The sequence below is a fragment of the Protopterus annectens genome, chromosome 3.part0 (assembly GCF_019279795.1).
Source record: "Protopterus annectens isolate FY-2018-M chromosome 3.part0, PAN1.0, whole genome shotgun sequence".
In the NCBI taxonomy this organism is placed as follows: domain Eukaryota; kingdom Metazoa; phylum Chordata; order Ceratodontiformes; family Protopteridae; genus Protopterus; species Protopterus annectens.
Genome location: NC_056731.1, coordinates 1,897,728,083 through 1,897,753,107, shown reverse-complemented (window position 1 = coordinate 1,897,753,107; position 25,025 = coordinate 1,897,728,083). Strand labels below are relative to the sequence as shown.

Genomic DNA, 25,025 nt, shown 5'->3' with positions numbered 1-25,025 from the left:
TAATTTAACTGTTGAGGCTGCCCACTAAAATGTGCTAGCCTGTGTAACTGATTTATCACTGTTTCTGCATTTTCTGTATGTTTCTATCTAAAAACAAAAAAAATAATCCTTGTTTTCCCACCTCTCCTCGACTAGTTTAGACCAGTTTACAGGCATTGCTGTATTCTGGGCTGTGGTGTAGTTCCTGTGTTGTCCATTACCTTACTTGGATAGAAGGAAGTTTCTTTGCTCACCAGTGGGAGTGGGGAGCCTTGAGCAGCCTACCTGTCCCTGTAGGAAGTGACGTCAGCACAAGAGCTGTAGTAATTGGTTGTTTTGGACCATTTCTAGCTCTTTTGTAGTTCCCTGTTTAAAATCCACCTCTGGGTGTTTTTTTCTGGCTATACTACTCAGACAAGCTCCTTGTGGTCCTGCAGAGTGGTCCTAGCTACAGAGAACTCAGAAAAGCGACTACTTTCTGGATTTAAGTATCTTTGCTGTTTCTGTACTTGGAAGAGCTTCTCTAGCTTACCCTAAACAAGCTTAAACTGTTTTTTTAGCTGTTTGCTGCATTATTTTAAAATCTGCACTTAAAGTTACTTTTTAGTCAAATTCGATCGAAAGTTTGTTTGTTTGTTTAATTTAACTGTTGAGGCTGCCCACTAAAGTGTGCTAGCTTGTGTAACTGATTTATTACTGTTTCTGCATTTTCTGTGTGTTTCTATCTAAAAACAAAAAAAAAATCCTTGTTTTCCTGCCTCTCCTCGACTAGTTTAGACCAGTTTACAGGCATTGCTGTATTCTGGGCTATGGTGTAGTTCCTGTGTTGTCCATTACCTTACTTGGATAGAAGGAAGTTTCTTTGCGCAGCAGTGGGAATGGGGAGCCTTGAGCAGCCTACCTGTCCCTGTAGGAAGTGACCTCAACACAATAGCTGTAGTAATTGGTTGTTTTGGACCATTTCTAGCTCTTTTGTAGTTCCCTGTTTAAAATCCGCCTCTGGGCATTTTTTTCTGGCTATACTACTCAGACAAGCTCCTCGTGGTCTTAGCTGTTTGCTGCATTATTTTAAAATCTGCACTTAAAGTTACTTTTTAGTCAAATTTGATCGAAAGTTTGTTTAATTTAACTGTTGAGGCTGCCCACTAAAGTGTGCTAGCCTGTGTAACTGATTTATCACTGTTTCTGCATTTTCTGTGTGTTTCTATCTAAAAACAAAAAAACCAAAAAAAATAATCCTTGTTTTCCCGCCTCTCCTCGACTAGTTTAGACCAGTTTACAGGCATTGCTGTATTCTGGGCTGTGGTGTAGTTCCTGTGTTGTCCATTACCTTACTTGGATAGACGGAGGTTTCTTTGCTCACCAGTGGGAGTGGGGAGCCTTGAGCAGCCTACCTGTCCCTGTAGGAAGTGACCTCAGCACAAGAGCTATAGTAATTGGTTGTTTTGGACCATTTCTAGCTCTTTTGTAGTTCCCTGTTTAAAATCCGCCTCTGGGCATTTTTTTCTGGCTATACTACTCAGACAAGCTCCTCGTGGTCCTGCAGAGTGGTCCTAGTTACAGAGAACTCAGAAAAGAGACTACTTTCTGGATTTAAGTATATTTGCTGTTTTTTACTTGGAATAGCTTCTCTAGCTTACCCTAAACAAGCCTAAACTGTTTTTTTAGCTGTTTGCTGCATTATTTTAAATCTGCACTTAAAGTTACTTTTTAGTTGAATTTGATCGAAAGTTTGTTTGTTTAATTTAACTGTTGAGGCTGCCCACTAAAGTGTGCTAGCCTGTGTAACTGATTTATCACTGTTTCTGCATTTTCTGTGTGTTTCTATCAAAAAAACAAAAAACAAAAAATAATCCTTGTTTTCCCGCCTCTCCTCGACTAGTTTAGACCAGTTTACAGGCATTGCTGTATTCTGGGCTGTGGTGTAGTTCCTGTGTTGTCCATTACCTTACTTGGATAGAAGGAAGTTTCTTTGCTCACCAGTGGGAGTGGGGAGCCTTGAGCAGCCTACCTGTCCCTGTAGGACGTGACCTCAGCACAAGAGCTGTAGTAATTGGTTGTTTTGGACCATTTCTAGCTCTTTTGTAGTTCCCTGTTTAAAATCCGCGTTTGCACGGCTTTGCGTGGTTGTGCGCATAGCGCAGCGCTGGTTAAACAAGGTTAAACTTCTTCTGGCTCCGCCAAGTCTGCTATTCAAATTTTCCCTTAAGGAAGCTCTACTCTTAGTATAATCAGACTACTCGCTATATTATAAGCCTAGCACTTGTTCTCAAAACTTCTCTACTAAGTAAGCACTCTCGTACTAAGTAAGCACTACATCCACCTACCACCCCTGCGAATATCCACTTCCCTTAAAGGCACAGCACTCCCTTATACTGTTCTAGCATGTCGAGTGGTAGATTACTGGCATCCTCTCCAGTTCAGCTGGTTAATCTGGGTATCTTGAGACAATGCTACAATTGTCTCATGTACACAGACAACCCTCTCCTCCTCCCAACAAACACAAATACATGTGAGAGATGCAACTATATAGCCAAACTGGAGGCTGAACTCTCTCAACTCAGGGCTGGCATGACCAGACAGGAGGAGATGGTAACCACACACACAACAAACCCAGTCCCACATAGACCTATCACAACTGCAAACCAAACATATAAAAACACAAAGACATACTCGGAGGCTCTAATAAAAAACTTACCAAAACAACAGAGGCTCCCAAAGCAGACATCCAAAAATCCACCACCTCAAAACAAAACACATGCAACACATACTTCAATAAATCAGTGTGTCAACCAATCACAGCCCTTAAGGCCAAACACCATGCCTGATACACTAGTAATAGGTGACTCTATAGTCAGACACATTGATGTCCTGCTTATCAGGCTGAACAAGGAGAGGGTGACTGTGAGCTGCCTATCGGGAGCTAGGATCCGCCACATAACTAACGCACTCAGGTCACTCCAAAGCAAGTACAAATATGACTCCGTCATTGTCCATGCTGGCGTGAATGACCTGAGACGTACCTCCCTGGACTACATGAAAAGAGACATAGAGGAGCTCTCTGATTATGTAGCCCAGGCTGGTATGACCCTGACCCTGAGCAGCATCTTGCCCTCACCAAGAATGATGCCACAATTCAAAGACAAGATGATCAGCTTTAATAATTGGCTCAAGTACTGGTGTCATTCTAAGGGGATCCAATGTCTGTCTGCCTGGAATGACATGTTGGACAAGCCACACTGCTTCGCAAGGGACGGCTTGCACCTGTCACCACTGGGCTTCCGGATATTGGCTAAGGCTCTTGCCACCCCCATAGTGCCTTTTTTAGGCAAGGCTCAAAAGACAAACCCACCTCCTTAGAAAATAAAAATGGAAAAAAACTAAGGGTAATGCTGCTCAATGCCAGAAGTCTAAATCTCAAGATGCAGGCACTCGATGCACTCCTCAGTATGGAGAACATTGACGTCTGTGCAGTAACTGAAACTTGGTTCAAGGCTCCTGAGAGCACCCCAGCGCTACCAGGCTATACCTTGTATCATGCTTTTCGGCCCCAAAACCCAGGCCGAACCACAAAGGGAGGGGGAGTGTCCATATTCATCAAGGACACCCACACCTCCAGGTTAGTAGCAACACATGAAGCATCAGAGACCATACAGGTGCAACTAACCATAGGCAAAACTGCTATACAACTGGTAGCATGTTACAGACCACCCTCCCAATCTCAGGAACCCCACTCAGCCTTCCTGAAGACATTGGAGGATATGAATGTATCACAAAATACCATCATACTGGGAGACTTCAACTACCCAAACATAGATTGGGTACATTATTCTAGCCCTAACACCCTAGCCCAAAGGTTCCTGGAATTCATAAATTCAAATGCACTGGAACAACTAGTCACCTCTCCCACTAGGGAGATAATATACTAGACCTGATCATCACAAACATGGGGACAAAATGCTCCACACCGGAGGTATACCCCTCACTAGTGAGATCTGACCACAAACTAATCACCCTGGATATACATATACCACCTCCACCCCCAGCACAAAAGACCACAGTGAAAAACTTCTCAAAAGCAGACTTCACTCTTCTTAAGACTGAGATGGTATCCTTTAAGCCCACTGGGCCAGTGGATACCACATCCCACAATGCCGAATCCTTCACAAATGCTTTCTATGGACATCTCCAAGAATGCATGGATCATGCAATCCCAAATAAATCCAAGTCCCTCTCCACCAAAGGAAAGCGTCCTGTCTGGTGGACCTCAGCCATTAACAAATTGTATAACAAAGAAGGAAGCTACTGCACGACAGAGCAAAATCCCATAAAGGGAAGACATCTCTGATCAACATTAGCAGAAAACTACGTTCTCTCATAAAAACATCCAAGGCCAACTTTGAGAGAAAAATCGCTAAGGACACTAAAGATAACCACAAAGCCTTCTTCAGCTATGTTAGAAACCTGGGCGGAAACCCTCAGATATGCTCAGAGTTAGTTCACAACAACAAAAAATACACTGAACCCACAGTTATTGCCAACATTCTGGCTGACAGATTCAGTGCAAAGTTCTCCCCTCCCGCACCCCCAAAAGAAGAAATACTTATCCCAGCTGAATGTAATCTCCCTGTCATCTCATATGTCCAAGTGAGAACTGTCCTCAACAAAGCTAAAAACACAGCATCAATGGGACCTGACGGTATCCCGGGTTGCGTGCTACGTGAACTCCAAGAGGAGCTAAACCCGCACATAAAAATGCTATTTAACCTTAGCCTTACTATAGCATATGTACCTGATCACTGGCGTACAGCAACAGTGGTCCCACTCCACAAAGGGGGTACCTCTACAGACCCTGGGAACTACCGCCCCATAAGCTTAACCAGCCTGGTCTACAAAGTTATGGAAAGAATCATTATGGAACTCATAAACAGAGACACAGGGGACCTACAGACACTTGACCCCACCCAGTTCGGCTTTGTAAAGGGCAGATCCTGCCTTTTGAACCTGGTTGACTTTTTCAAAACAGTCACTAGAGCCATTGATGAGGGCAAAGCAGTCCATACAGCCTACCTGGACTTGGCTAAGGCCTTCGACACAATACCCCACTCAGGCATCATACATAAGCTCAACAGCTTAAACGTAAACCCTTATGTCACTAGATGGGTTGCAAACTGGCTAAAGGACAGAACCCATAAAGTTAAAATCACTGGAGCAATGTCAGACTCAAAGCCAGTCACAAGTGGTGTCCCACAGGGATCTGTCCTGGGACCCCTCTTGTTCAGCATTTATTTCTCAGATGTTAAAGCAAACATGGGAGGGTTGTGGCTGACAAAGTTCGCAGATGACTGCAAACTAGGTGCCATAGTCGATACACCAGCGGACACATACATCCTACAAAAGGCCTCACAGAAGCGGACAACTGGTGCCGGAGTCACGGCCTTAAACTAAATGCCAAAAATGTATAGTCATCCCTTTGGGAAAACAAAGTACCCACAAATTATCACATAGCCAGCAACCCACTGAGTACGGAAAAAGTAATCAGAGACCTAGGGACCCAAGTCGACAGCGACCTCTCATTTGACAACCACGTTGTCAAAGTGGTTAGAAAAACATTCTACCTTGCACACCTCATCATGAAGGGATTCACATCCAGATCCAAGGATGTCATTGTACCCCTATACTCCTCCCTCATCAGACCCATGATTGAGTACAATGCCCCATTTGGTATGTACCTCACCCGGCATTTACAACAGCTGGAGAGACCACAAAAGTACCTCACCAAGAGGATCAAGGGTCTCCAACATATGTCTTATTCTGATAAAAATAAGCCACAGCAACAATAGAAAATAGATAGCCACAACGGGAGACTCCTTCCTGTCATTAAACAACAAAAATATATATATAAATTCGATCTCCTGGACAGGAACTGGAATGGCAGTCTACAAGGTTCAACAACAAGCAGAAAGTAACAATGTTACTTTCTGCTTGTTGTTGAACCTTGCAGACTGCCGTTCCAGTTCCTGTCCAGGAGATCGAATATGTCTTATTCTGTCAGACTAAAGAAACTCCAGCTCTATTCAGTAGCATACCGCCTGCTCAGAGGTGATCTCTGCCTGACGTACAAGGCCATGTCCAATCAGGAACTGATGGACATACTCCACCTCAAAAAATCCAAATCCATCAGGACCATGAGAGCTAAAGACTTAAACCTCGGCACAAGTATGAATAGGACATGCTGGAGGGATAGATTCATAACCCAGAGGCTTCCCATGCTTTGGAACAAGATCCCAGTTTATGTTAGGCAGAGCCCCTCACTGACTCTCTTCAAGAGAAATCTTGATGAGTGGATGGGAGATCGTAAGTTTACCCCAGGGGTCACATCTGTGTCACTCCTAGACAGGGGCACAGTAAACTAATTCTATTATATAAGGGGACCTTCATTGTGTCACTACTAGACAGAGGCACAGTATTCTAAATCTATTCTGTGCATTTTTGTACCATTTCATGGGGTGGCGAAAGCCACATCACTATGGCTAGGCTTACAAATGCCCCAGGGCAGATAGCCTAGTACTAAACTATGAAACTATGAAACTATAATGCTTCTTGAAAAGTCTCATAATCCTGTAGCAGCACAATAAATATTCCACTGCTGAGTCCAGACTTGTTGTGGTCTGTTTTCCTCCCAGTCTGGCACAAAATGCATTAGCACTTTGTTTGATTTCTCCAAAGGGTTATTGAGGGATACTCTGATAGGTCAGTGGCCTCCCAGACTGCTGTTTGCTTTTCTTCCCCTTTCCTTTCTACAGAAAACCTCAGCATGCAAAGCTACCATATACCTCATGGTACAATTTTGGCCCAGGTAAATATAGTTCCAATTGCTCAGACCCAATCTAATGAAGCAACTATGGTTTCGCAGTCCACAACAGAATCTATTGTCCCACCCATTCTTTAAGGTTCACTCAGATATTCATTAGCTCAAACTAGCCATATAGTGTTTCCTATTTCAGTAATGACCTCTGGTCCTGCCATCTCTGAAAAAAGTAATTCAGGTACTGTTGGCTTCATAGAAAGCAGTAACTCACAAGATTTAGAGAAACAAATGAAAACATTTCTCTGTGTGGGCATCCACCAAGAACTAGACCCCTTATCAGCCCTCATTTGATCAGTTTTTCATTTATTTTATCACAGTTTATTGCTGTCCTCAGCAATTCTGTGATTAAAGTTCAGTTGGTGGCTATCTTAAATGTCTGTACTGGATTTCCATCTCCCTCACTTGGAGTGCAAAAACTGTCTAATGCCTTTCTCAAAGGAACCTTCCCATTTTGTCAGCCTGTCAAAGATCCAATACCCCCTTGGAACTTTAATTTTGTTTTCAAAGCCTTCACATGCTCTCTTTTCAACTCATCATCCTTAGACAAACTGAAATACCTTTACTGGATACACAATTCCTGGTGGCATAAGCACTTACTTCTGTTCCTCCATATTTGATTTTCTAAAGAACAGGGTAGCATTAAGAACCACTCAAGTTCATTCCAAAAGTTGCCTCAGAGTCCAACCTCAACCTTTTCAGTCACATTTTAGTTTTCTTCCCAAAACACTCCAGTAGGAGTGAATACCTTCTTCATACTTGGATGTCTACAAACAACTGTGTTTCTACCTTCACCAAACAAAACCTATAAGAAAAGATTCACAACTTTTTTATTTTCTGTGCTCCTTTCAGACTCTGATTCATATTATCCAAAATATCACTGTCCAGATATCTTTCAAAATGTATCACCTTTGCTAACAGCTCAAGAGATAAAGCCTAAGGTTCACTCAACTATGTCACTGACCGTTTCTACAGCCTTCTTCAAAAATTCTTCAGTGGATGACATCTGTGTAACAGAACCTTGATTTATGTTGCATACCTTTTTCAAACATTACAAGCTGAATATCATTTCCAGAGCTAGATTTTCCTTTGGAGCTGCCATCTTAAATGGCATTCTTTCATGATTTCCCCCAGGTAACTAGGAAGATTGAGATTCTGTCCAGTCAGTCAGTCAAATAGTATGTATAGGATGAAATAGGATACAGACATTATGTACTTACCATCATGACACATCCTTTTCATCTGATTTGACCAGCTGCCCTTCTGCCTATCAAATTATGACAGTTTGAAAAGTTATTTAATGATGACTGACTGATGATGATGCCTGCTGAATGCAGTTGCTTGCTGTAACCGATGCCTGATTAATGCAATGAACTTTGCAGATTATAACTTTTTCAGCACTGTACAGTACTAATAAAATAATTTGTCTATATAACAGATGACACGTACGTTAATGTCACAGTTTACAGTTTTTAATGTACCAGGTTTAAACTTCTCAATGCATATATGAATGTTATTCTCCAGTTACCTCAGAACGAATGTGTTCCTACATGTACCAGATCTAACAAAAAATCAGATCTAACATCATACACTTTCAATGTCCTGTATATACATTTTTTATGAAAGCAGTCCTTGGAATCTATTGGGAACTTTCAAAATCAATACTTTGGTATTTGTCTGATGTCATACAGTCTGTTCATTGTATTCTGTTTCAAGGTGAATTATGTGACAATCTTAAACTTTTAGAGAGTTTTTCCTATTGGGAAATTGTTTCTGTCTTCTGGTTTTTCCAGCACCTGGTTTCTTATCTGTAATTTTCCTTGAAACTTGTACCAGGCACAAAATGTTCTGTATTACACCCAGTTGGATGCCTTTTACTTATTTTACTCTTGCTTTTCAGCTAAGAGCAGTTTAACACTTTAATGTATATATGCTAACAAAAAAATGTACATGCATCTAAGTGACTATATTTTCGACATATATTCTAACAAACAAAAGTGTACGTGCACTGTTATATTTTACTATACATATATATATATATATATATATATATATATATATATTCTAATGAACAGAAGTGTATTTGTACTGTTATAAATGTTCATATATTTAATAAGTTTATATCTGAAAGGACTTATCAGACCTATTTGAAGCCCATCCCCATCTTCACATGTATTCTATACCCAGTATTTATGACTCACTCCAAAAAGCAGCAAACTTGGTCTGAGGTAGGGTTAGGGACAGGAGTATTATGGAAATTTGGAAGGAACTTGATGTCTGAGTATTGGCTAGAGCTGCCAGATCAGATTCATGATACAACTATAATTCCATCAGTCTAACTGGATGGACTATGGAGCCAGCATTATGGTAATTACATAACTTCTGTTTTTTTAATAATTAATTTAATAATGAGATGTATATTAAATGAAAGTTCTTGTTATTTTGATGTTTAATGATGTGTTAGTACCATTGCAAAAACATTTTCTTTCTGATTTTTAGATAAAAATCGAAGAGTTTTCCATAGTGCCTAGAACAGGTAGATGCCCTGATTGTGACAAAACCTTTACATGTGAACCATCACCTCATGAGCTTGCAGATATGATGGAGGAAGCACGACTGCGAATCTTAAAAGTGCAGAAAGTAAAAATATTGCTACAACTTTTCTATTGCATTGGCTGAAATATTCGTCACTTTCATTTCTGATCTGTTTTAATCATTAAATTGTATTAGTCAAGAATATTTTGCAAAAGAATGCAGCAACCTATCTTTACATTTAAGAATGTTTATAACTTTAAAGGCATTATATGGAAAATGATAAATACACCTGGATTGGGTACTTGTTCATAACAATCTTGATGATGAATTGGGCTGTCACCGTCAGCTATGAAACTATAACTATTTAAGAGACTCTCCGAGCTGTTCCTTCCTCTCAGAGCTTCAGTATTAGAGAGCCCACCTCCTACTTCTGCTTTAAGGCAGGATTGGGAAGATTCCCTGGACTGCCCCAGTCAGGAGGCTTTGGCTCCATCTGGGGTGTTTTATGGATTGCCCTTGGCTTCTGCCTTTGAAGGATAGAAACAGACAATACAGATGCATTGTTATAGTGAGTAGATAACTTTTGATCTGATGTCTTTTCTGTCCATTCTTCAACTCATGGATTTCAGATACAACTTTGGCTGCTTTTTCCAGACTAGGCTCCATAGCACAGGCTTCTCCCTGTGTCCATAATCTCCTCCAAACCCCACATTACCCAAGATCTTCTTTGCCGCTCTCAACACTCAGGCATGGTTGTCATAGCTCAGGCATTTGGAGATAAGTACTAAGCCTTTGTGTACTGTTTTTGCTGCAACTCCAACTCTTAAGTATATTATTGGATTCCTTTTCCCTTTTAAGTTGTTTTCACCCCCTTAAAACATCTCTCCCCCTTGAGCTAGACTTGTTTCTGTTGGCTTTGGGCTTGTGCATTTCCTTTTCCTACTATAGTTAAATAGTACTATTTTATTATCATTGATGGTACTTGTCTTTATCTTCTTTACCATTGTTGTCATTTTTGCTTTTTTGTTCTTGTGTGATTCCTCTTAAATGTGTGCTTTATCTAGGTTATTTTTCTGTGGTGTTTTTCAGTTAGTCATGGCCGATAAACCTATTGGCTTCAAGAAGTCTGCCTCTTGTGGACACAAAATCTACAATTCAGATGTTCATTCCAAATGTGTCTATTGTTTGAGAGCCAGTCATTTGGAAACAGATTGATATATGCAGCTCTGCCTTCAACCACAGGGCTTTGGTTGAACATAGAAACAAGCTCTTTTTGAAGGGTCTTTTTCCTTCCTTTTCAGCATCTATGTCTGGAGTGTTTCCCTCCACCAAGAAGCTTGTGGAGAAATCTAAAAGGGACAAGGGGGAAAGTCTAAAGATCTGTCTAAGGAGAAGTGGTCCCGGCTTCAGCTCCACCTTCTAAGATCCAACAGACTTCAGATCCAATCACTCCATTGGATCTGACACATTCTTTTTTTAGAACCCCTTCTTGAAGGGACCCTCAGTTCACACTGGAGCCAGTTGTTTGTAGGCTACATTCACCTGTTCTTCAAGAGGCCCCTTTTAAGGTTTCTTGACCCCCACATCATCTTCCTCTTCTTTCAGGTCTACCAGAAGTCTCTCTGAAGTAGATGTGGACAGAATGATGAAGAAATTCCTCAGGACCCAAATTCAGTTAGGAGTCCTTCCAGCTGTGACTCCCATTAGATGCATGTGCTCTGGACCATCCCAGATCCCTTTAGCTGCTCTTAGTCCACTATGACCCTGGTTTTGGAAGTATCAAACCTGAGATTCCTGGGGTTCCCTAACTGAATCTGAAGTTATGGCCTTAGTCAACTCCAGCATCATCTCTGATCCAACCGGTGCCAGTGCTGTTAGAGCCAGATTGGTCTCAGAGATGTAGCTTCAGCACCAGATCCATGGGTTGGGGGTCAATGTCAGAGCTTCCACATTAGATAGCTAAACTCGTACTTCTGCTTAAAGACAGGATCAGTGAAATTCCCTGGACCCCCCCCCCCCCACCGGCCAGGTGGCTTCGGTTCCAGATTGGGTGGTTTTGGGATCACTCTTGGCTCCAGCCTTTACAGGAGTGAAGAAAGCATTATCCTCTTCAGGACATCCCTGCCCTTCTCAGGTTCTCTTCCCACTCCACAACTGCCTGCCCTGGTTTCTGACCCTGCTCATTCCATCCCATTGGAACAGTTGCTCTGAACTAGCTTTGAGGCAGTCCTCTGTAGGATCTCCCACAGTCTTATGAGTCTTCCTTGGATCATCCCCCATGGAAGCTCCTTGGAAGCACAAGTGTAAAAGGAAACACTTCAACTCACCACAGGAGTCACTAACAGAAGACACAGACTTTGAGGAAGGGGAGAAGCTCCCCCATATCACCCCTTGAGGACACTCATTCAGAGAGATTCTCAAGCTTCTGAGACACAAAGGTGATTGGTCTTCTGAATCTCCTTCATAGAAGAAGACTATTTTCTTCATGGCATTCAGTGCAGGCTAAGTTTCTTCCTGGGTGGTATACCCAGTGGATTAAATAATCAATCTTATCTCTCATAGGGCATGGGGGGATCCGGACTTGGCAGAGCTTATCCCAATGAAACCCAATAAATATTTAGTAGAAACAAAAAACTGTGCCCATTGGAGAAAGGGTCCTCTGGTTGATGCTGTGATGGTGGTGGCAGAAACTAAGAAGGAACTCACTGAAGAGAGTCCAACTGTCTGTCCCCCTGATACTGAGTCCAGGGCTTTTGACAGATATGGGAAGCAAGTCTGTGCTTCAGCAACTTTTTTTTCTACAGTCACTGAACTATTTTGCACACCTTGCAAGATTTCAGTGGGACTTGACTAAAAACTTTCTAAGACTCTCACTGGGTCCATGTCTGAGAATGAGAAGAAACCATGTATTCACAGCTGACCACCCTCCAGTCCATCTCAAACACCTCCATATGTCTGATCTCTCATGTGATGGAAAGTGCTTCTAGAGCTGTGGGTTCAAGCATTACTTTTCAGAGGCATGCCTGTATGTGCCTATGAGACTTTCTGGAACCTTTTAAGTCATCTTTCATCAATGTTCTCTTTGATGATTCAACACTTTTTGGACCCAAGATTAAAGAAAAGCCTTTTTAGGAGCAAACAAGATAGGGAAACTCTGTCTGCCATAGGAATACATTTTTTTTTACCCCAGAAGACTTTCTCCCAGAATCAGAAAGGGGGAAGAAAGATGTGATTCTGAAAATCCTTGAGGTTTTCCCAAGTCTCCTGAGGAGATGGATCTTCCCAATGCAGAGGAGGAAACTCTAATAATAGATGGCACCCACAAGGCACAGGAGGCCCATAAAATCAAGGTTTCAGAGCTCCTTAGCTCCTTTCACTGAGAAGTCTTACCAGCGCTCCTAAGGGATCATCCAGCTGCTGCACTCTAGAGGCAGGTGGGGGGCACTTATCTCTGCGACAAGAGGCCTGGGTGTTCATCACCAAAGTTGTCTGTGTGTGGACAGTTATTACCAGAGGCTACTATAGTCACTTTTTTCCATCTTCTCCAAACATATTGACAAAGTTACCCAAAGTGCCACCCACTGGAGAAAAGATGCAACATTAGAAATTCAAAAGCTGCTAATAAAAGGTCCCTCCATACCAGCAAGGGTTCAGAACTTATTCAAGGTTCTTTTTGGTGCCAAAGTAAAATGGGGACATCAGGCAAATATTGGATCTAAGCCACTCAAACTTGTTTGTCAAATACCTGAAGTTTCAAATGGTCATTGTTTAGTCCATTCTTCCACTATTGCAGAAGGACAATTGGATGGGTTTGACAGACTCCCAGGATGCTTACTACAACATCAAAATAGACAGACAATCCTTGAGATTTCTTTACTTCTGACTGGGAGCTTGTCATTTTCAGTTCAGTGCCCTGCCCTTTGGTCTCATCACAGCCCATTAGGTGTTCAGCAAGTCCATGGCAGTGATCACAGCTCACTTGAGACTGCTAGGATTCCAGGTGTTCCCTTACCTCAATGACTGGCTCTTCACCACCCCCACCAAGCATCTTCTGATTCACATTAGAGTTTACTTGTTCCATCTCTGCTGCAGTCTGAGCATTATAGTCAGTTATGACAAGTCACATCTTTGCCCTACACAAGTCCTGGAGTTCATAGACACATATTAAGACACTGTCTTCCAGATAGTAAGACTTTCACAGCCAAGACCGTCCATTCTACAAAGTCAAGCCTTGAAATTTCTATCTCTTCAGACACCCCTCGCTAGGTTGGTTTTACAGCTCCTAGGATCCCTGGCTGCATCAGTTACTCTTGTCCCACTGATGAATTTTCACATGAGAGTACTTCAGTGGACATCAGCGGTACAATGGTCAATAAGGCAACAACCCATGAATTTCCTTATACAGATCACCAGTATTTGCAGGGAACATGTATCATTGTGGATCCAAATCCCAGAGGTGTCTCCGGGACGTCCCTTTGTTTTACCCTTACCAAAGACCACAGTGATTACATGTACATCCCAGCTGCAGTGAGGGGCATTACCTGGAAAAGACAGTTCAAGGCATGTGGTCCCCATCAGATACCACTTTGCATATCAATGCTGAGAAGCTGAGAGATTCTAGGGCGTTCTTCCTCTGGGGCTGATTGCTATGCCGACAGATAACATGTCAGTGGTTTGGTACATCAATAAATGGAGTGACCCCATCCTTACCCCTTGTGTCGAGTAGCAATGAGAGTGTGGCAGTGGGCTGTCTCTTCCATCTGCTTTCCAATCACAACACACATTCTTGGAAAGTCCAACATTTTAGAATACAAACTGAGCAGATATTTTCTATGGCCTCATGAGTGGTCTCTAAATTCATTAGTGAAGAAGCTGATATTTTGTTAATGGAGCCAACCATGTTGTGATCTATTTGCCTCTCCCCACAGTTTCAAGTGCAGCAGGTACTTATCCCTGATTCATCCAGGGGGAGTCACCAAGAGATGCTCTACTCCACGCCCCCCCCCGGTCTCTTATTCCAAAATTTCTTCAGAAAGTATCCCAATGGAAGAGCAAAGTCATTCTCGTTGCCCTAGTCTCACCTTGACAAATGTGGTTCCCCTTCCTCTAACCACAGTTGGTACACCCTCATTGGGTTCTGGACCAAGTCCCAGATCTCCTGTCTCACCCATCTGCCTTACCTCAGCCCAACATTCAAGCCATCAAGCTCACTGCATGGTTTCTCCTCTTCCAATGGTGTCTAGGCAGTCCAGGCTCCCTTCCCAGGTCCTTCACATTCTCACATCCTCCCAGAAGACTTCAACCAGCAAGTCATATAAGAGCAAATGGAAAAGGTTTTCAGTTTGGGCTTATGAGGGAAATTTAGATCCATTCTCAGTTTCCATCCCAGCAGTCTTGGATTCCACAATGCAGCCAGTATTACACGATCAAGGTGCATCCAGCAGCCATTTCATACTAGCAACAATTGCTCTTTCTTGGCTTTTCTCAGATTATGCAAAGCTTTTCCTAAGGTAGATTTCTCCTTTGACCTTCTATTAAGGACCCCACTCCACCTTGAGAGCTTACCATGCCTCTACAGGCTTTGACTCAGTCCCCCTATGAACAGGCATCCAAACTGGACCTAAAATTCCTATCTTGGAAGGCCATTTTTCTAGTTTCCATTACTACAGCCAGATGAGTGTCTGAACTCCAGTCCCTGTCCTACCAACCACCATACCTAATTTTTCATAAAGACAGAGTTTCCTTGTGTACCATCCCTCTTTCTTGCCAAAGGCTGATTTAGAGGCAGTACTTAACCAGACTATTAATTTGCCAGTTTTTTCCCAATTTCACTAACAAGTCAAAATATATGCTTCAATTGCTGGATGTACATAGATAACTCAGTTTCTGTCTTCACAAAAGAAAACCCGTCAGGCAAAATTGGGGAAGCCAGTGTCAAAATATCTTTAGCCAGATAGCTCTCTGATTGAAGATAAAATAATGGCACTGCCAAGGACCCCAAGAGCACATTCAACAACATCTATTTAAACTTCTTCTGCATTTTTATATATGGATTCAGTAGATGATATCTGTGCTTTGGCCATCTGAGACAATGCTCACACATTTATAACTCATTACAAATTGAATATTTTCTCCAGGGACATCTCTGCCATTTTCTGTGATATCCTTCTGTGATGACAACCCTGGATTTCAAGCAGTTGGGGACTGTATCCCCAGAGTAGATATTATGGAAGATATTTATACACTCGTCTGGTACAACCTGTGAGTATACTCTAACAATCTTTTCCCCTACCTCTGCTCCAGATCTAACTATCTATTACCTATTGTTATACCACTGTATACACTGTTATGCTTTGATTTTATTTTGGGATACCACATGGTTAGTAAAGCAACCAATAACCAAAAAATGGAACTACTGGAGAAAAATGCACCATTAACCACAGAGTAACTCTCGATAAGGCACCAGGTCCCAATAAAGGCAGTCCCAGTAAAGTAATTCACTCGCTAGAGTGAAAATAAATCCAAAGTGAGCCAGATAGTATAAAAATCATGAACAGCTTTATTGTAGTACACAGATTAAGTGCTTTTGTATCCAATACAGGAAACTTCTTCAGAATCTAATTATACCACATCCTACCTGCTTTTATATAACCCCTCACCACATTACATTGGATAACTTAAAATGATCATTTCATTAATAACATATTTTGATTCCCTGATTAAAAACAAAAAGTTTTTATCAACAAGCACTTGAAGTACTCTTTTCATATCACATTAAGTCCCTAGTGTTCCTTAGAACAGAGGGCAAACTTGATTTGAGGTTATGTGGGGTTTAAAGGGGACTATGGGTAAGGGAAGGAGCCTGAGCTATGGACCCTAGTTTGGAAAAAGTGGCTGAAGATGGATCCAAAGTTGAATCCAAAACCCATGAGTTGAAGAGGGTAGGAAACAAACACAGATGCATCATTAATAGTGAGTACATAACTTTTGATCTGATGTCAATTTTCATTCTGTCCTCAATTGTTGAGGTTCAGATCCAACCCTCAGATCAGACTCAGCCATTACTAAAGCTCATGGTAAACAAAAAGCTCTTGAAGCTTCTCCCTTACTGATAATGCACCAACCCCTGACATACCGCAGCTCTCGTTTGCCGCTTTTTACTAAGAGACATGGTAAGCCTTAGCTCTTGAGTTTTCCTTCAGATGAGTGTGTTTTTTCATATTCTCCCTTAAATTGTTTTTCCTTATAATTCTTATTAGTGTATTTCTTCCTTACCCTTATTACATTTTTGTAATTCTTGTTTACCATCATTGCCAACTAGTTCCCTGTTTCTCTCTATTTCTGTATGCTAGTGCAGTCTTTCAGGTCTGTATTAGATCACTGAATGTTTAAAAAAGTGAACGGTGATTAATTGACCCTATGTAAGCGAAAGCTTACAATTTTGAACTGTCAGAACAGTGATTTTTTTTTCCTAGGGAAAAAAAAACACTGTTCCAACAACAAAAAAAAAATAATAAAACACTTTAAACATTATATTAAGTGGGGGCTGTGCCCCCCACACCCACCCTACTTAAATATACCAACTCTGAGGCTGCACTCCAGTGCCAAAAACGGCAAAGTAATGAAGCGGCCAAGCAAATTCTTTTCCAAGGAAGAATTTGCTTAAAAGCCACTTCGATATTTTGCGGTTTCAGGCTTTTGAGTTCGACCAAGACGCATTCAAAAGAATGCGTCTTTGGTCTTCTGATAGGGAACCATTGTTGGTATTTCCCTTTTGCCTACCTAAAAAAAAAAAAAAAAAAGATCTTTCTTCACTGCCTCCCTTTTCTCATTGGTATGTCTGCAAAAGGATCATCTGGTTTCAAGAAGTGTCAAAAATGTGGGCACAAATTGCTCCTTTTGGATGCTCATACACTTCATGTTTACTGTTTGGGCACTCAACATCTCCAGGAGGATTGTACTATATGCAAAAACTTCAATACCAGGGCAGTTGCCAATAGAAAGAATATGTTGATTCTTAAAGGACTGCTTCCATCTTCCTTTGGCAAAGCTATTTCTAGGTCGCAATCCACCAAAGTCTATGTCTCCTAGGTCCTCTACTCCATCTTTGGATCTGCCATGACAAAGACCAAGAATGGCTAGGAAACCAGTTCAAGGACACTCTCGTTTGCATCCTCAGAACAAATCAATGGATCCATCATCCTTGAATCTGATGAGGAAATCTACTGATCCAACTGCTTTGGATCTGACAAGCCTTTCTAGAACTAGGTATTCTCCTGTATATGACCCAGTGACTTCCAGGGTTCCCTTCCCTTTTTTGGAAAGGCATCGATCTAAGTCATCATCCCTTGCATTGTCTCATTCCCCCAGAAGTTTGACTAAAGAAGATGTGAACAGAATGATGAGGAAATTTCCCTCAATGCAGATACAGATGGGTGTTTTACCAGTTCCTACCACCTTGGGTCAGGAAGCCCATCCATCTACCACACCACCACTACTTGCTCCTTTTCTGATCCCTCTGGTTGCTTTAGAGTCCCTGCATCCAAACCTTCCTGGTCCATCTGGCTCAGATCCAAAGATAACCCTATCTTTAGATCCAAAGGTTTCTCTGAGTGCATCGGCTCCAACATCTTTGGATCTAGATGACTCTCACAGCCGAAGATTCCTTGTTGGCTCCAGGGTGTTGGAGTCAACTTTGAAGTTTTCTGAGCCATCCCTGCCCCATGGAGCTTTGGCGTTGGATAGCTCAGCTCTGACTTCCTTCTCAGTGAGATTGCTGTTGGGGCAGAGGGAAGCAGTGGCCCAGAAGCTTGCCTTCTCTGGGTCAATGCCTTCCTCCTCTCCAGAGCAGTCTGCCTTCAAGGTAGTGAGGAAAGTATTCTCTGCTCTGTCATGATGGGCAGCTCCTACCCCTTTGGATATCCAGTCTAGTTCCCAAATGTCTGTTCCCTTGGAGCCACATCATTCTACACCACAGGGACAGTCATCTCAAGACCCTCAGACCACCCAGTAGAATCTTATGATCTCTTCTGACACTTCATTGAAGCATTCCACTGAAAAAGTCCTTAGAAAGAGAAAGTGCAAGAGGAGGCACTTGGACTCTCTGCAAAAGTCAGTCACTGAGGATAATGATTTTAATGAAGGAGAAGGGTCCTCACGATTACCTCCAGAAGACATCTCATTTGAATACATCCTGGAGATCCTTAACCAGAGAGGTGGTTAGTCCTTCAGCAACACTTCACCAGAGGAATCAGTGTTTTTGGAGGCCTTAGGAGCTGGCCCGTCTACCTCCTGGGTTACTCTGCCTACCGACAAGCTTATTGATTTGGTCTCTCAGTGGGAGTGGAACGAGCCTGACTCAGTTGAGCTGATCCCTAAGAGGCCAGATCAGATTCTGGCTTCACCTCTCAGGAAGGAATTCTGGTATAATGGGGTGCCCGTGGATGCCATGGTCATCACAGCAGCCACCAAGAAGGAACTTGCTGAACAAAGTTCCTGTGTTCATCCCCCTAACAGGGAGTCTGGGGCAATGGACAGGTTTGGGAAGCATGTGTATGTGCCATTGACCTTTACCTTTATGTCACTAACTGTTTGGCACATTCTACCAGACTATAAAGGGACTTGGTCAAGGAACTATCAAAATCCCTTTCCAACATAAGTAGTAGTGAGGCTGAATTATCTGTAGCCTCTCAGTTGGCTACCCTTCAATCCATTTCAAATTCATCCATGAGGCTTATCTCACATGCAGCCAAAGGAGCCTCAAGGATAGCAGGTTCAGGCATATCCATTAGGCAACATGCCTGGATGCACATATCTGATTTTGCAGAGCCTTTCAAGTCTTCATTCATCAGTGCTCCCTTTGACAGCAGTTCCTTGTTTGGCCCAAAAGTGAAGGACACATTATTCAAGTGTGAAAAGGATGGAAAGACCATCTCTGCAGTGGGTGTACATTTTTGACCCCTGAAATTTCCTTTTCTAAGAATCAATGAGATGGTCAGAAAATATGGTTCAGAAAGTCCCAGGGTCCTTTCCAGGACACACATGGAGATAGTTCCCCTACGGGCAGAGGGGGGAACTCTAATGGATAACAATCGGGCAGAGGGGGGAACTCTAATGGATAACAATGCCCATGTGGCAGAGGAGGCCCACAAAATCAGGGGTCCAGAGATTCTTTCTGTGATAGACCCTGTCAGCACTCCTGAAAGGAGGCCTGATTGTCCCCCTCTGGAGGCAATCGGGGAGCCAACTATCCCTGCACCAGAGAACCTGGCTAGATATAACAAGATACACTTGGGTGCAGAGGATTATTTCCAGAGGCTATATAATTCCTTTTTCTGTTCCACCTCCATCCGTAGGCAGAATCTCCAGTGTTCCACCCAGTCAGAGGAAGGCAGCAGCACTCAAAATACAAATGCTGGTAGAAAAAGAGTCCTCCAAGAATTCCCACCAGACCACATATAATCCAGAACTTACTGAAGATTTTTTTTATTACCAAAGAAAACAGGGGAATGGAGACCAATTTTGGATCTCAGCAACTTGAACAAAGCAGTTTGATACACAAAGTTACAGATAGTCATGGTTCAGTCCATTCTGCCTTTTATAGGCAAGGATGACTGGATGTGCTCTGTTGACCTTTAGGATGCTTACTATCACATAAAAATAAACAGACAATCCAGAAGTTAGTTACACTTCTAGTTGGGAACCAGTTACTACCACTTCAGAGCACTGCCCTTTGGCCTCACCTCAGCCCCCAGGATGTTCACCAAATGCATGGCAGTGACCAGAGCTCATGTGAAACTGCAAGAATTCTGAGGGTTTCCATACCTAGACTACTGGCTCATTACTGCCCCGACCAGGTATTTACTAACAAGAGCAAGAGATCAGGTACTTTATATTTGCTCTCATCTGGGAATAACCATAAATTATGAGAAGTCTCATCTACAACCAACACAAACTTTGGAATTCATAGGAGCAGTCTTCAAAATGATGACAGTGACAGCCTGTGTTCCTCTCTCAAGAATTCAGACTATCAGATTCCAGATCATGAAAATAATATGCAATAACAAGATTTCATCCCAGTTGATGCTTCAAGCCTTTGGGTCAATGTCAGCTGCCATAATCTTAGTTTCTATCAAGATTTCATATGAGAATTCTTCAATGGATGCTAGCAACACTGTGGTCAGTTCTTTACCAGTGCATGTAAGCACAAATATGAATCACTCAGGCAAGAAAGAGATACCTGTGGTGGTGGATTCGGTCAGATCAGGTTCAAAAGGGCCGTCCTTTCATTCTCCCCCAAACAAAGTCCATAGTGACCATGAACACTTCCCAGATTGGGTCAGGGGAGACACTTCCTGGTGGAAAACAGTCCAAGGCACTTGTACCTCCAAAGAGGCAAATTTGCATGTCAGTGTCCTAGAGATGAGAGCAGTGCTCTTTGTGCTGCAGGCTTTCCAGGATGCTGTCCCTTTAGGGACACTTGAGATTCAAACAGACAATATGTCAGTAGTTTGGTACATCAACAAACAAGGAGGAACCAAATCTTACCCCTTGTGTTGAGAAGCACTCATTGTGTGGCAATGGGCAATTTCATCCAACCTCTTTCTTATAGAAACACACTTTCCACAGAAGTCCAGCATGATAGCAAACAAACTGAGCAGGTCCATTCTTCTACCTCATGAGTGATTTCTCAACATGAAAGTGACAGGAATGATTTTCTGTCACTGGGGCCACCCTTGCTGCAATCTTTTTGCTTCTCCCATAAACAACAAATGCAGCAGCTACTTTGACCTAATCCTTCCCCTAGGGAAATCACAGAGGGATGTTCTACTCCATGACTGACCCCTCAGTCTACTTTATGCTTACCCGCTGATTCCACTAATTCCACACTTCCTGCAGAAAGCTGCCAAGTTGAAGAGCAGGGTCATCTTCATTGCACCTTACTGGCCTTGACAGATTTGGTTCCCCTTCCTATGGCCTCATCTTCTTTGCCACCTTTGGATCCTGGATCCAATTACAGACCTTCAGTTACACTTGACTGGTATAATTCATCTGAATATCTCAAACCTCAAGCTCCAGTTCCATTAATAGCCAGACAATTGATGCTGTCTTCACCGTCCGTCATATACTTTTATCTTCCAATACGCCTTCTACAAGAAAACTTTATACAAGTAAATGGTAAATGTTCATTTGCTGGGCACAACAAAAACATGTTGACCCCTTCTCAGCTGTGATACATAGCATACTTGAATTTTTGGCAACAGTTTTTAATGAAGGGGCTAGCTACTCAACGATTAAGGTTGAATTAGCAGCAATATCTAACTTTCATATTGGATTTGAAAATTCTTCTGTGGCCTCTTCTAAAATTTATAAAACATGTTTGAGAGGCATACTCCTGCTGAGACCCCTGTATAAAGATTCTACTCCACCATGAGATTTGAACTTGGTACTGCAGGCCTTAATTCACCCTCCATTTGAACCAGTAGCTAAATGTGATCTTAAGTTCCTGACATGGAAAACTGTCTTTCTAGTGGCCATTACCTCTGCAAGAAGAATTTCAGAACTTCAAGCATTGCCATCTAAGCCTTCCTACTTGATCTTTCTTAAGCATAGAGTCACTTTACGTACCAATGCATCTTTCCTTCCTAAGGTAGTGTCATAATCCAGTATCAATCAGTCCATTAATTTGCCAGTATTCTTTCCTAAATTTGCTAACAAAGGGGAATATATGTTGCATTTGTTGGATGTTTATAGACAATTACATTTTTACTTGCATAGGACAAAAGAAATTAAGAAGACAGATCAATTATTCATGTCCTTTGTAGATTTGAAATTGGGCAAACCAGTTGCAAAGGTAACTTTAGCCAGATGGGTGATGGATTACATTTCATTTATCTATAACAAGTTGGTTCTAACCTTGACAAAACCTCTAATATCCCACTCAACTAGGTCCATGGAGACTTCTTCAGTCTTTCTACCTACAGCTTCCATGGGCGATATATGTGCTGCTGCAACTTGGCAAACCCTCATACCTTTATCACTCATTACAAACTGGATCTGATCTTGAGGTGAAGAGCAGCCATCAACTCAACTGTGCTCAGGAGTATCCTTCCTTAGGGTCCACCCAGGATTTTAGGTAGCTGGTGACTCCATCCCAACAATTGAGGATACACTGAAAATTGACAACATCAGATCAGCAAACAAGAGCTGGGGTATATTAAGGGTTGATGCATTATGGGTAAGGGAGAAGCTCAAGAGCTTTTTGATTACCATGAGCTTTAGTAATGGCTGAGTTGGATCTGAGGATTGGGTCCAAACCACAACAGTTGAAGAAGAACAAAAATGGACAACAAAGATGGAATGTTATGGTAAGTACATAACTTCTTTTTTTTCTTACCTTCCTCAAATCACTGGCAGTACAATTCTGCTATTCAACTGTAGTCAGTAGTTATGTTATTCCTCATGCAGCTTGCATCAGTATTGTTTGGGAAGTGTAATTGTAACAGGAAATCATAGTAGTTTGTTTACCTGTAAGATTCCATTTACCTAGCCTGGCGGAAGCTCAGGGGGTCATAAAGTTCTCATAGCAGTTATTGAAAAGAGAAGGCTACATTATTAACAGTGCAGCTATCATACCCATATAACATAAAACCATCCTAATGTTTTATATATATATATATATATATATATATATATATATATATATATATATATATATATATATATAGTTATAACCTCAAACACTTAGCGTTCATTTAAATATTTATTTTTTCAGGCTGTAAATAACAGCGAACACACATAAATAAACATTGCTTTCAATGGACTTTTTGTTGCTATGTTTTCTATGGGATCATGGTGTATCAGGGTAAGGGAATTTGCCCTCACCTGGCTGTTGTGCGATCTCAGACTCGGTGTATATAATTAGCAGGGGGTGTGGAGGCACAGCCCCCAAAGAGTTTCCATTTTTGTTAATTTTAGATGGAAGTTCTTTTGATGATTGGTATTTAGAATTCTTGATATGTTTGTGTGTATGTGTGTGTGTGTGTGTGTGTGTGTGTGTGTGTGTGTGTGTGTGTGTGTGTGTGTGTGTGTGATACCTCTCAACTGTACAGATTTTCGCAGAATGTCAATATTTTTGCCTTTTATTTTTGGTTTATTTTTCATAAAATTGTGGCTTGTTGGCAAATTAGTGGCAAATCATTGAAGATTGAAGTTGGAAAACAATAACAGGCATTTGAGTTTTAGACTTCATATCCTTCAGAAAAAGTCATGCTAATGCAAAACCTGTTATTCTATGAACTTTCTAAGTTTGTAAGAGCAATATTTCAAACTTGTCCAGGTTGCTTACTCTAAGAGGTCTTGTGTGTGTGTGTGTGTGTGTGTGTGTGTGTGTGTGTGTGTGTGTGTGTGTGTTTCATATACAGATATATATATCAGTCTACTTCACTTCACCTAAAACACATTTGACCAACATTCATTTCAGAGAGATCAAATCACCTAAAGTTCATTTCACTGACAACAGATAATGCTGAATTTCAAACTACTACACTTGAAACCATAGACATGCACACTTACAACACCTATGACTAACTCTTTCCAATACTTAAACACTACTTACCCTCTTAACAGAAACCGGACGGCTGTGCCCCCCCACACCCCCTAACTATATAGACTAACTCCAGGATTGCACTACAGTGGGGAAAAGGACATATATCTTTTACTTGCCTGACAGTACTCTACACACTGTCACTACTAAATGTCAGTGAAATGGGTTTTAGGTGAAGTGAACCTTAGGTGATTTGGTCTCTGTGAAAGGAATGTCAGTCAAATGAGTTTTAGGTGAGTGAAGTAGACCCATATATATGTGTGTTTATCTGTGTGTGTGTGTGTGTGTGTGTGTGTGTGTGTGTGTGTGTATATATATATATATATATATATATATATATATATATATATATATATATATGGGGTTACTTCTAATAATCAAAAGGCCACTTACCCAAAGACAGCTTTACCGAGAAGACAACACTGAACTGTTACTTTACTAAACCATCAACACTACCAAACTTTTTAACAGGGTAAGCATACACTTGGCCAACAAACAACAAAGAAACCCACTACAGTATGTCAAACCCATCTAGGTGGGGGCATGTGGGGGGCTGCACCCCCCACTTCCCTCTAACTAAACCAACTTCAGGATCGCACTACAATGGGGAAAAGGGCAAATTTTCCCATGTTGGCTAAGTGCAAACTTACCCTGTTAAAAAAATTCAGTTGTGTGATTCATAGGTTCATAGGTTCATACTAGGCTATCTGCCCTAGGGCATTTGTAAGCCTAGCCAGAGTGTGTTTGGCTTTTGCCACCCATTTAAATGAATTTTACTATGCCCTTTTTCGAGGTTTAGTTTACTGTGCCTCTGTCTAACAGTGACACAGAAGTGATACCTGGGGTAAACCTACAATCTCCCATCCACTCATCAAGATTCCTCTTGAAGAGAGTCAGTGAGGGACTCTGCCTAACTTGGACTGGGATTTTATTCCAGAGTGAAGGGAGCCTCTGGGTTATGAATCTGTCCCTCCAGCATGTCCTATTTATTTCTGTGCTGAGGTTCAAGTCCCTCGAGCGCGTAGCTCGATGGGATTT

The 25,025-nt window shown here is 41.8% G+C and overlaps 1 protein-coding gene across 1 annotated transcript in view; it reads left to right on the top strand.

Annotated features, from left to right (window-relative positions):
* The window catches only part of SLC9C1 (solute carrier family 9 member C1), a 3,253,894-nt gene that overhangs the window by 1,106,457 nt on the left and 2,122,412 nt on the right, over positions 1 to 25,025 (top strand). The window contains exon 11 of the mRNA XM_044066060.1: positions 9,347 to 9,487. Coding sequence (XP_043921995.1) covers positions 9,347 to 9,487 — 141 coding nt within the window. The remainder of the gene's footprint in view (positions 1 to 9,346; positions 9,488 to 25,025) is intronic.